General features: G+C 38.9%; 1 protein-coding gene across 1 annotated transcript in view; it reads left to right on the forward strand.

The window, feature by feature from the left end:
* GORASP2 (golgi reassembly stacking protein 2) overlaps window positions 1-12,041 on the forward strand; it is a 35,636-nt gene extending 23,595 nt beyond the window's left edge. Inside the window, exons 5-10 of the mRNA XM_084643835.1 lie at window positions 566-696; window positions 1,779-1,911; window positions 2,033-2,156; window positions 3,246-3,332; window positions 10,223-10,333; window positions 11,252-12,041. Coding sequence (XP_084499961.1) covers window positions 566-696; window positions 1,779-1,911; window positions 2,033-2,156; window positions 3,246-3,332; window positions 10,223-10,333; window positions 11,252-11,544 — 879 coding nt within the window. The 3' untranslated portion in view covers window positions 11,545-12,041. The remainder of the gene's footprint in view (window positions 1-565; window positions 697-1,778; window positions 1,912-2,032; window positions 2,157-3,245; window positions 3,333-10,222; window positions 10,334-11,251) is intronic.
* The last annotated feature ends 598 nt before the right edge of the window (window positions 12,042-12,639 follow it).

Here is a 12,639-nt window from a genome sequence, read left to right on the forward strand (position 1 = left end):
GAATTTCATTTACAAGAAGCAGAATACCAGGGCAATATTAATATTAAGCCCAACTTTCTCAGTATCCTGTGCTAATAGACATTCTTTGCCAATTAGTTGGAGGAGCTCTGGCACAGCAAGTCTACATTTCTGAGTACACAGATATAACTTTAGAGTTTAAAAATGCTGTTTAAAATGCCTTCATATAATAAGATGGGATTAGTTTACACTTTTTTAAAATAATTTGAAAGATTTATTAGGAATTAAACAAGTAGTAAAACATAATTTCAACTTTAATTTTTTTATTCTGATTTGAAATCTGAGTTATCATACCAAATGTAGTAGTTTATCATCTGTTTTCAGTCTGAAAATGTAAATAAACTATTTTATCTGTGGAGTATATTGAAATTTTACACGCACACATGCTCTAAGGCTCTAGTCCTGCAATAAAACACCTCAGAGGTGCCAGGCTCTGCTAGTTCTGCAATGGAGCCTATGAGATGGCAGTTTCCATGTTTATAGATCCTAAAATTAAAATACTATTTAAAAAAATTAACCAATTTGCAATGTTCCTATTTTTTTTCAGTCTGAAGATCTGTTCTCTCTCATTGAAACACATGAAGGAAAACCATTAAAACTTTATGTGTACAACACAGACACGGATAATTGTCGAGAGGTGATTATTACCCCCAATTCTGCATGGGGTGGAGAAGGCAGGTAAGCTAATTCAACATACCAAATAATAGTTTTGCAGCAGCACCTAGCTCATTCAGGATTAGGGCCCCTCTGTGCTTGATGCTGTAGAAACAGAGGAAAAGGTAATTCCTGTTGCAAAGCGTATTACTGGTAATAAGAAACTGTGTGCAATGGTGATTTACATACGAATTAGTTTGTAGGAGGGCCCTTGTTTTTTTTGTAGTTACTCAAATTAGCTCATTTAAAAGTTCATAAAACTTTATGAATGCTTAGTGCATTAGACTTGAAATCTTGATACAGTATAATATGCTAAAGCATGTAGTAGGTAGAACAGAAGACTGCAACTGATGTACCTGGGTTGTATTTTCAGCTATATCTTTAACTTACTCTGATTTGGGGCAGGTAATTAAGTTCTGTACCTTATTTCCCTATCTGTAAACCTATTTTATAAGGGTGTGGTTGAGGCTTAGCTATGTTTCTAATAGTTTTTAAATCTTTTGAATACCTGTGGTTTTGTGTAGTGATACTAGTGGTTGGAAGGAGCTATAGAGGTTCAAAGTAATAAGTATAATCTACTAATGAGAGTATTTCCACAGAAAATTGACATGTACTCTAGTACTTTTCCATATAACAATAGGCTTTATTCTATCTTGAGATTCATTATGACATCTTGAGCCATTTGCAGGTAATTGGCTATGTTTTCTAATAGCTATTTGCTTATGGTATATTGTAAACCAGTCCTCCAAAGGAAGTTATAGAAGCCTCATTAGTTGTCACTTAAAACTGGATTACACAAAGGAAGCCCTTGGAAAAAATACTGTAGGGGGAACAATCCTGTAGTCGCAAGGGAATGGACTAATCTAATAAGTCTCTTCAATAAGTGCCTACAGCTCTGTTGGTGGACACACTTCTGTGTCTTGCTGTAGTTCAAGACACCATTCTTGTGGTTTTTGGGAATCTGAGAACTGAGTCCTTTTCACATTAGGCAAGATTGTTCTGTGCTGTTTGTTTAGTGTAGGGTCCATGGTGATGGTGGCTTATGCATGTACCAAGGTCAGACTGGTCTGTTCCTGTCTAACCTTTAAATGTTCATATTTTAAAAGCCTAGGTTGTGGCATTGGCTATGGGTATTTACATCGGATACCTACACGTCCATTTGAAGAGGGAAAGAAAATTTCTCTCCCTGGGCAAATGCATAGTGCACCCATCAGTCCACTCAAAGATGGATTTACAGAGGTAAGTTGTAATCTCTTTTGTGCTTGATAAAATAACTGTGAAAGTATAACTAACATTTGTTTTCATTGTTGTGGATTCCAGTGAAACATAACTACTAACACTAACTTCTCATTTTTGTAAGGTTCAACTGTCTTCAGTTAATCCCCCATCCACATTACCACCTGGAACAACAGGAATTGAACAGGGTCTGTCAGGACTGTCCATTAGTTCAACCCCTACTACGGTCAGTAGTGTTCTCAGTACAGGTATGTATAAAATAAAAACAACCTCACTTGTGAAATGCAGTCATAATTTATTGACTTCTGTAATTCAGAAAGATGGATTTGTCAGTTAACTTCACAAAGAGAAAACATGTTTGTAGAAATGCATATGATTTCCAGAGTTCACTTCTTCCCTTTGCCTCTTCCAAAACCATTTCCCAAAAACTAGAACTTAGTATATTTCACATCATAGCCCAATGGTAAAATGTACTTTCACTGTAAGGTGAGTGTCTCCTAACCTGTTAACACCAGGGTTCAAAATTACTGATAGCAAAACCTTATAAACATGGCATAAAATGCTAATGGAGAAACACTGAATCCCTATAAGTAGGGCCCTACCAAATTCATGCTATGAAAAACACATCATGGACCATGAAATCTGGTCTTCTGTGCTTTTACCTTGTACTATACAGATTTCACAGGGGAGACCAACGTTTCTCAAATTGAGGGCCCTAACTTAAAAGGGAGTTGCAGGTGGGGTCACTTCTATACTGCCTTCAGAGCTGGGCGGCCAGAGAGCGGCGACTATTGGCCAGGTGCCCAGCTCTGAAGGCAGCGCCCCGCCAGCAGAGTGCAGAAGTAAGGGTGGCAATACCATACCATGTCACCCTTACTTCTGCACTGCTGCCTTCAGAGCTGGGTGGGTGGAGAGTGCTGGCTGCTGACTGGGGGTCCAGCTCTGCAGGTAGCAGTGCAGAAGTCAGGGTGGCAATACCATACCAGGCCATCCTTACTTCCGTGCTGTTGCTGGCGGCGGCTCTGCCTTCAGAGCTGGGATCCCAGCCAGTAGCCACTGCTCTCCAGCTACCAAGCTCTGAAGGCAGCTCCACCAGCAGCAACAGCACAGAAGTAAGGGTCGCAGTACCACAAACCCCCCACCCCTCAATAATCTTGTGACCCACAATACTGTGAAATTTTAAATAGCTGAAATCATGAAATTTATTATTTTTTTTAAATCCTATGTCCTAACCTATAAGTTCCTCTTTGAGATACTGTGTGAGGAAGTGTGTTGGAATGTTGCATACTTGGACATATTTGAAATGATGGTATATACTTACATGAATCTTTCATTAGGTGTCCCAACAGTACCATTATTGCCACCACAAGTAAATCAGTCCCTCAGTTCAGTGCCACCAGTTAACCCAGCAACTACATTGCCAGGTGAGTAGTGAAAATTTTGAGCAAGCTCAAACATTTTAGAAACAAAATAACGCAAGATAGTATAGAACAATAGGGAGAAAGAGGAGGTTTGTATTTTTTGGCCCCATTCTTTAGAAAATTGTTTATCCATGTATGTCCATTTCTGTCATTTTGTTTAACTGGAATGTAGGAGTAATTTGTCCCTTTCGTTGTCATAATGTGTTCTAACAGCATTAAGGTGTAATGGTGTTCTAAGGATAGTTAAGTACTGGAATAGGTTACCCAGGGAGGTTGTGGAATTTCTGTCATTGGAGGTTTTAAGGACAGTTTAGACAAACACCTTTCACGGAAGATCTAGGTTTACTTGGTCCTGCCTTGGCATGAGTGGATGGATGAAATTATGTCTGATGTCCCTTCCAGCCCTACATTTCTATATCTAGATAAACCATACTTGCTGTTCACTTAGAACATATTTTTTCTTCAGCACTTATAATTGTGCTAGACCCATGTCACGGTTCCTCCCCCACTCTGAACTCTAGGGTACAGATGTGGGGACCTGCATGAAAAACCTCCTAAGCTTATCTTTACCAGCTTAGGTCAAAACTTCCCTAAGGTACAAAATATTACACCTTGGACTGGCCGCTACCACCACCAAACTAATACTGGTTACTGGGGAAGAGCTGTTTGGACGCGTCCTTCCCCCCAAAATACTTCCCAAAACCTTGCACCCCACTTCCTGGACAAGGTTTGGTAAAAAGCCTCACCAATTTGCCTAGGTGACTACAGACCCAGACCCTTGGATCTTAAGAATAATGAACAATCCTCCCAACACTTGCACCCCCCCTTTCCTGGGAAATGTTGGATAAAAAGCCTCACCAATTTGCATAGGTGACCACAGACCCAAACCCTTGGATCTGAGAACAATGAAAAAGCATTCAGTGTTTTACAAGAAGACTTTTAATAAAAAATAGAAGTAAATAGAAATAAAGAAATCCCCCCTGTAAAATCAGGATGGTAGATATCTTACAGGGTAATTAGATTCAAAAACATAGAGAACCCCTCTAGGCAAAACCTTAAGTTACAAAAAGGATACACAGACAGAAGTAGTTATTCTATTCAGCACAATTCTTTTCTCAGCCATTTAAAGAAATCATAATCTAACACATACCTAGCTAGATTACTTACTAAAAGTTCTAAGACTCCATTCCTGTTCTGTCCCTGGCCAAGACGACTACAGACAGACACAGACCCTTTGTTTCTCTCCCTCCTCCCAGCTTTTGAAAGTATCTTGTCTCCTCATTGGTCATTTTGGTCAGGTGCCAGCGAGGTTACCTTTAGCTTCTTAACCCTTTACAGGTGAGAGGAGCTTTCCCCTGGCCAGGAGGGATTTCAAAGGGGTTTACCCTTCCCTTTATATTTATGACAACCCATAACAGGAAAAAAAATTTGTGTGGCCTTTGCCTCAAACACCATACAATCAAATTTTTAGATGTGATGTGACCGATAGGAAGGAGAAGGTACATGTGCTCAACTTAATGATTCAATTACGTTTTTTAAATGTTGATTCTCTAGAACACTGTGTAACAAGGCTGCCTTGGTCCTGCTTCTGTCTCAGTCCACAAATTTTGCGGAGACCCTTTTGCTGGTTCAGTACCCTGTGTAGTTTATTTACAGTTGCATCCCACCACCCTCACAGCATACCTAAGACCTTTCCCAAGCAGAGGAGCTTAATCTCTCTGTCCTCCTTCCTGTGCCTAGTTGTGGGGTCTTGCCTAATAGCTTAATTGGCCTTTCTGCCCTGCTGGGCCCACAAATGAGGTGCAGCCTTGTATAGTCAGCTCCAATCTGCTTTACCTGAATGGGGCTGCTGTGAAGAGTGCTAACTCAGGCCTTTGTACCTAGCACTCTGTCACACTGTGGAACAGAGTTTTGAGGCGTAATCTAAATAAAGAGGAGGTAGTGGGTTGGCAAACTGGGACTGGACTCTCAAATATCTGAAAATCCCCCAATTTGGTAATATCTGCATTTTCAGGGAACAATTATATCTACAGTAAATGTTGGTGAAATCCTAGCCTTGTTGAAACAAATGAGTTTTGCCATTGAGTTCAGTGGGTCAGGAGTTCATCCTAATTTGATTTTTCACTGCAGTTTGACATTTGGAGTAAAAATAAAATATAATCAACCCATCATTAAATTTCTATGGTCTGAAATATACCTAATGCATATTACGTTACAGTGGAACTGAGATGTTAAGGCCTATATATGCACATGAATATGAAGTTGGTTAGGGATGAAATACACAGAATCACAGAAATGTAGAGCTGGAAGGGACCTCGACAGGTCGTCTAGTCCATCCTGCTGCACTGAGGTGGGACCAAATGTACTAAAACCACCCCTGATAGGTGTTTGTCTAACCTGTTCTTAAAAATCTCCAGTGATGGTGATTCCACAACCTTCCTTGGTAACCAGTTCCTGTTCCTGTTCTTAAACTATCCTTATAGTTTGAAAGTTTATTTTCTAACATCTCTCCTAAACGTACCTTGCTGCAGATTAAGCCCATTCTACTTGTACTGTTTTCAGTGGATGTACAGAACAGTTGATTGTAGTTATCTTCATAGCATCCCTTAAATGTATTCAAAGACTTATCAGGTCTCCCCTTCTTTTCTCAAGACTAAACAAGCCCAGTGTTTTTGTTTTTTAAACCCTTTCCTCCTAGGTAAGGTTTTCTTACCCTTATATCATTTTTGTTGCTGTCCTCTGGACTCTCAAACTTGTCTACATCTTTCTTAGTGTGGCATCCAGAACTGGACTCAGTACTCCGGCTGAGGCCTCCCCAGTGCTGAGCAGAGTGGGACAATTACCTCCTATACTGGACTTCTGTTAATACACCCTAGAATATTAGCCTTTTTTTGCAACTGCAACATGGTGTTAGCTCATTCAATTTGCAATCCACTATAATCCCCCAGATCCTTTTTCTGCGATATTACTGCCAAGACAGTTATTCCCAATTTTGTATTTGTGCATTCTTAAGTGTAACACTTTATTGAATTTCATCTTGATGATTTCAGACCACTTCTCCAGTTTATCAAGGTTATTTTGAATTATAATCCTGTTCTCCAAAGTGATAGCAACTCCAGGTGTCATCCACAAATTTTTATAAGCATATCATCCACTTCACTATCTAAGTCATTGATGAAAATATTGAATAGTACTGAACTTAGGACAGGCCTCTGCAGGACTCCAGTAGATATATCCTCCCAGTCTGATGATAAACCATTGACAAATACTTTTTAATGTTTTTTTTTCCTAATCAGTTATGCACCTACTTTATAGCATTTTAATCTAGGCCATTTTCTTTAGTTTGCTTGAATGTTTTGTGGAACTGTATCAGAAACCTTATTAAAAATCAAGATACCATGTCCACTGCTTCCTCCTACCCACTAGGCCAGTAACCCTGTCAAAGAAGGAAATCAGATTGGTTTAGCATGATTTGTTGACCAATCCATGTAGGCTATTACTTATCACTCTATTATCCTCTAGGTGCTCATAAATTGATTAACAATTGGCTCTATTATCTTTCCAAATATCGAACGTAAGCTGACTAGTCTATAATTCTCCAGGTCCTCTTTGTTCCCCCTTTTTAAAGATAGGTACTGTTTGCCCTTCTCCAGTCCTCTGGGACTTCACCTGTCTTCCATGAGTTAATTGCTAATGGTTCCATGATGGCATCAACTAGTTCCTTAGGTACCCTAGGGTGAATTTCATCAAGCCCTGGCAACTTGAATACATCTAAATATTGTTTAACCTGTTCTTTCCCTATTCTGATTTGTGTCCCTTCCTTCTTGCTGTTAATATTATGTTAAGCGTCTGGTTACAATTAACTTCTTTAGTGAAGACGGAAGCAAAATAGACACTTAATACCTCAGCCTTATTTATGTCATTTGTTAGCTTTCCTTTCCCTCTTAAGTAGTAGATCTACACTTTCCTTTGTCCTTCTTACTCCTAATGCATTTATAGAACCTCTTCTTATTGCCTTATGTTCTTTGCTAGGTATAACTCATTTTGGGCCTTGGCCTTTCTGATTTTGTCCCCATAAGTGCACGCACACACAAGGCATAGACGTGGAGGTCATCTTGATGTAAAAATAGCTGTCTATTTGAATGTGTATGCAATACAAGAAAGAACATGGAAGTTAATAGAGGTTCATTGCTAAGTCATTTAGTCTATCCCCTGCCAATGAAGGATTAATCTCTAATGTACATCTGGTAGTGCATTGTCCAGTCTAGTCTCAAGCAATGGGATTTTCACAGCCTAATAGAGCTTACTGCCAGGAAAAAAAATTAGGAGATATCAGGAAAGGATACCTATCTTAACTTCTTCTCCTTCTTAATTATACCCTCATGTCCCAACTAAATGATTCTCATTCTCTCTCTCCTTGATATTTACATCCTTCAAATATTTTTAGACTTAAATCACACTATACTTCAGCTATTAATTAGCCTATATACATTTAATTCTTAATATTTCAATCAATCTGGCAGCGCCTAATCTTTTGGTGAACTCTCAGTACATCTTGGAGGTCTTGCAGGACTAGTTTCTGCAAGACCCAAAGACTGAGGGTTTTACTTCTGTTGGGTATTTAGATGTCCACTGAATAGCTAGTGGAGCTGGAAGCTGCTCTCAGCAGACTTCATTTCTCCCCACCACAAACAGTGCTGCATGACTGCCTTAGCTACATTTCAGGGAAAAGGGGCAGAGCAAGAGGCCCTTGCCCAGGAAGGAGACAGCTACCCTATAGCCCAGTCGGGCTCTCCTTTTTAGAGAGAAGCAAATCTGTGGGGTGGGCTTAAGAGCTCTCTTGTGACTGCTATGCTCCACTGGCTTAGGTGTCAGATATGTTTGACATATTAACTGCACTATTTTGCAACACATTATGTATGGTTAGACTAAAGTTACATAAGTATATTTACACTGGATTAATTTAGTATTCATATTAATACTCTGCACATAGTTTATCATAAGATTATCAATCTAGAACAATGGGTGGTAGCCAACTATTTTTGCATTTGGATCAGTTTAAAGTTTCTGACAGCAGTTTAGATAATAGCCTATTAAATTTTGCTAAAAGATGGCATTGTCAATCTACCATAAAACGTTTAGTGATGATTCCATTATCTCTCTAAATTGTTGAGAGTTCCTATATTTCACAGGCTTACTAGCTCCGTTTCCATAATGTATTATTTTAGACTGGTGTGGAAATTCTTGCTACATACCCTGTGAATAAAGTAATGTTTTATTCACTGAGATTAATGAAACACTGAATCCTTATGCGCCAAAATCGTTCTATTGTAGGTTTGACAGACAATGCAAGTCTTATGTAGAATTTCTCTATATATTTCCTACTAACTGGTACAGGATACATAGGATTACTTAATGTACTTTGCATGCTAATGTAACTGAAATATTGGAAATTTAGTAAAGTTTTAAAAAAATTAACCCAAAACTCTTGGAGGCAGATTTGCCAGTGTGGGAAGAAAATACAGTAGAGTTAAGTATGTGTGTGAAGTGATGACGATGTCAGGAAATTCTAAATTCCTGTACCACAAGGTTAAAATGTCAAACTGCTAGGAAGTTTAGCTTTCATTAAAGCGTGAACATTTCCCTGCCAACTCTGGGCAATATGAATGTGGTTTTGAAATCCCCAGGGAAACTGTTCACTTCTTTGATTTACAGTTTCACTACTACAAGTATAGATGTTTAAAGCCTTTTTAGTAGCTAAGGGTGGGCTTCTGGGTACAGTTAAGAGTTTCCCAGATAAATATTCACACTAGTCTTAGCTTTCAGTCTAAAGATAAGCTCTCTTTGTGAATCAGTGTGCCATTATTTTACTGCTGACCTACTTATTAATCTTAACTATTTATTGGGCTAGTTCTGTTTTGAATCTGTTGATTTTTGCTTTTAAATAAGATCCAACAAAAAAGTTATTTATTTTACAATATTCTATTAATGTTGTGACACACAAGGTTTATTTCAGGATTAGTCCTCATTAACCTAAACCCTGTGTACACACTTAAGAAGGAAGAGGTGGTCCGTGCTCCATAGAGCAGTGGTCTCCAAAGTGGGGTGCGTGCACCCGAGGGGATGCGCCAGAGGATCCCAGGGGTGTGCAGCAGGAGGAGAGCCACCGGATGGCACTCTGCTGGGTTTTTTTTCTTCGGCGGCAGCTCTGCACGCCTGTAGCAGGTCTTCCCTTCCAGTGGCACACCTGCGGCAGGTCTTTCCTCCTCCTTTCTTCAGCGGCACCATGGGGGTGCGCAATCCAAAAACTTTGGAGGCCACTGCCATAGAGGATCAATTTAAAAAAAAAAAAGGAAAGTGGGGGAGGAAACAGGATATACCTGTTGGCAGAATGATATCTTAATTCCACACTTGTATTGCATTTTATAACCCTTGCCTGACTTTGAAAATAACTTTAAAACTTGCCCTTATTTCTGTATATTTTTTTGTCCTTAACCTTAGCCTTTTCTATTTGTGTTTATAACTAACACTTTTGCTTGTTTTGTTTTAGCCTTGATTTTCCTGTTTTTATTTGTCACTTAAAAAAAAAAATAAACCCTTTCCCTTCATTATTGCTAATCCTATAGAAGATGCTCATTACTATGATAGTAAAAATAGAATTAGCTGGGAAATGGGATTTTTCTAGCCCTAACTCTTGTGATTACTGTGTATAGGTAAATCCCTTTCATCATCATTTTAAGATCAAAAGAGAAGCTTATTCACTTTCCCATTTGTAAAAAGAACCACCAACTTGAAGTATAGTGTGAGCCAGTGATATGCAAGTCCTGTCTGGAACAGTTTTTCAGCTGGCTAGGTGTAGCTCTTGAAATTGAGGTTTCGTATTTGTTTTTTAGGTCTGATGTCATTACCAACTGGACTTCCTAACCTGACCAGTCTTTCTAGTCTGAATTTACCTGCACCACCCATCATTCCTGGTGCTGGATTGTCAGAAATCCTACATCCTGGTATGTTTACAAATGTAAATATTACAGTAACTGGTTTCTGAAGACCTTAGACCACACTGTTTCCTTGATACGACCCATTCATTACTAACTCCATGTTGTGCTCTATGGTTCATTCATGAAAAGGGTGGTTGATTCTGTTGCCAGAGCTGCAATGGAATGGTGCTCTCATTAGTGACCTCTTCTGCTCAGTCAAGGAATGTGTCAAAATAATCCAATCTAGTCCTCCCTGTCTTAGATTTATGTTTCCTCATTACCCCCATCAGATTTAGGGCTTCATAAAGACTTTCAAAAGATGTTCCTTTGTGCTAAAAATTAGAGGGAGTATATAGCTTTTTGGGGAGGCTTAGTGAAGTGCACAGTTCATATTTTCTGTGTGCCAGCCAAGAAGATTGAGAAGTCAGAATAAGTATCAGAAATACTAAATTTATGATACTGAATACAACTGCTGAAAAATACATATTGAGCAAGCAAAAAGTGGAACAAGGCTTCTGTGGGCATTGGCAGTTTTAGGATGTGCTGGAAAAAATCCAGGCTGTAGTAGAAATAAATACATTAAAAGCATTGTCTCGAGGCTGTAGCTGCCTCTTGTACATGTCAGCAGGCCAACACAAGTTCCATTATTGTTAACCTTTTTAAGGAATGCTTGATGATCTAGTTGAGGAGGATTGTTTGGCTTTCAAAATATTTAAAGCTTTAAAACTAGCTGTTTCTGAGTTATTGTTGTTTAAAAGTCCTGATCATGTTCCCACTAAACTCAATAGGAGCAGAAGAAATCCCATAGTGACTAGGGGAACAAAGAGGCTTGGCAGACTCATAGTTCTAGTGTAGATCAAACTGATCACATGGCATCCTGGGGAAAACTTTAAAAGAAGTATAAGTGAATGGTGTGTGATTTGTTGCTTTTTTTTAAATTTCTAGGTTTGCCACCACTTCCTTCCTTTCCACCTCTAAATCTATCTGGAATAACTCCTCTCCCAATGCCACCTGAGTTTCTTGCACAATTTCCTTTGGTCACAGAGGTATCTACTCCACCTACAGATCTGCTTCCCCATAGCACAGCTGTAAGCGTAGAACAAACTTCTGCACTCACCTTGGATACTGCTGTCCCCACCTCTAAGGCAACTCCTGTTGATGACAGATCAAATGAATCTTCTACAGTAAATGAAAAACCATCCACGGTCACAGCTGTTCATACTTCAGAATCATCATAACTTCAAATCATTCTGTTGGAGTGTCTTGGTAAATTTAGCCATGGAAAGCATATTTGAAGACGCAAACTACCATTAATTTCATATTCGTTTGTACTTTATCTGTAGGAGTCCTGTAAATAATACTGAGGATAAAAAATAAATAAAAGGAAATGGGATTCATACTGTGTGCTGAATGGGTGGGAGGGGAAGAAAAAGACTTGTATTTAAACAACCAAAAAGAAGCATCATGGTAGTGAAACAGACTTCCACTGCCAAACTTGCAGGTTTAACAGGCTGACAGTCTGCTAGCCTCCCCAACTTTTGCTTCTGTTAGAAATGAACTAGGTTTGTGAGACAATTACATACCAGATTTCTTGTTCTTTACAAGTATGGAAATCTTGTGGCTATGGGGGCGGGGGGTTAGGGGGGAGTGTTTACTTTTGTTTTAGTTGTAAATTTTAGCATTACAAAACTTCCACCTTAAAATATTTTATTAAAGTTACCGAATGGTCTGTCAATTGAGCATCTTTTTATTCAGCTTGTGTACAGATCTTTATCTTAATCTTTTAAGAAAAAATAGTCAGGCAACACTTTGTAACTGCTGCTGGATTGCTTTACACCCCCACTGTATAATGGTCTTTAGAAGAAAATGAATGTTAAATGTTGCACAGTTTTAAACCAGAAGGTGGCACTTGGACTATTGTAAGAAAAGTTACATAGAGGAAAACATACATACAGCAATAAAGTCCTGGAATTTTATTCTGAGACACAAATAGCACAATATTTTTGTTCAGTATATAAGATGTGACAACCTTGTGTTCACTTTTCAGTGACTTTTTTCCCTACCCTAGAGAAAATAGTCTTTGTCACCAAAAAGGATGGGAGGCATGACCTAGTATTAGTGGTGCATTTGACACTGGTAAGATTCCTCTCAGTGATGTCTGTGGCACAGGCTTGCATTTCAGTTGCTTCTCAGGATGAAGGGGAGTGTTTTGACTCTGCTACATCAATAAAGTGCTTTACAAAATGTAGTAGGGTTTCTTCATCTACTGTTGAAATGCAAATCTTTCCTTGTCATGGTGCAATAGCTGGCATCTTCACATACATCAAGGGCAT

This window comes from Lepidochelys olivacea (assembly GCF_965140295.1).
Source record: "Lepidochelys olivacea isolate rLepOli2 genome assembly, chromosome: 11".
Lineage (NCBI taxonomy): Eukaryota > Metazoa > Chordata > Testudines > Cheloniidae > Lepidochelys > Lepidochelys olivacea.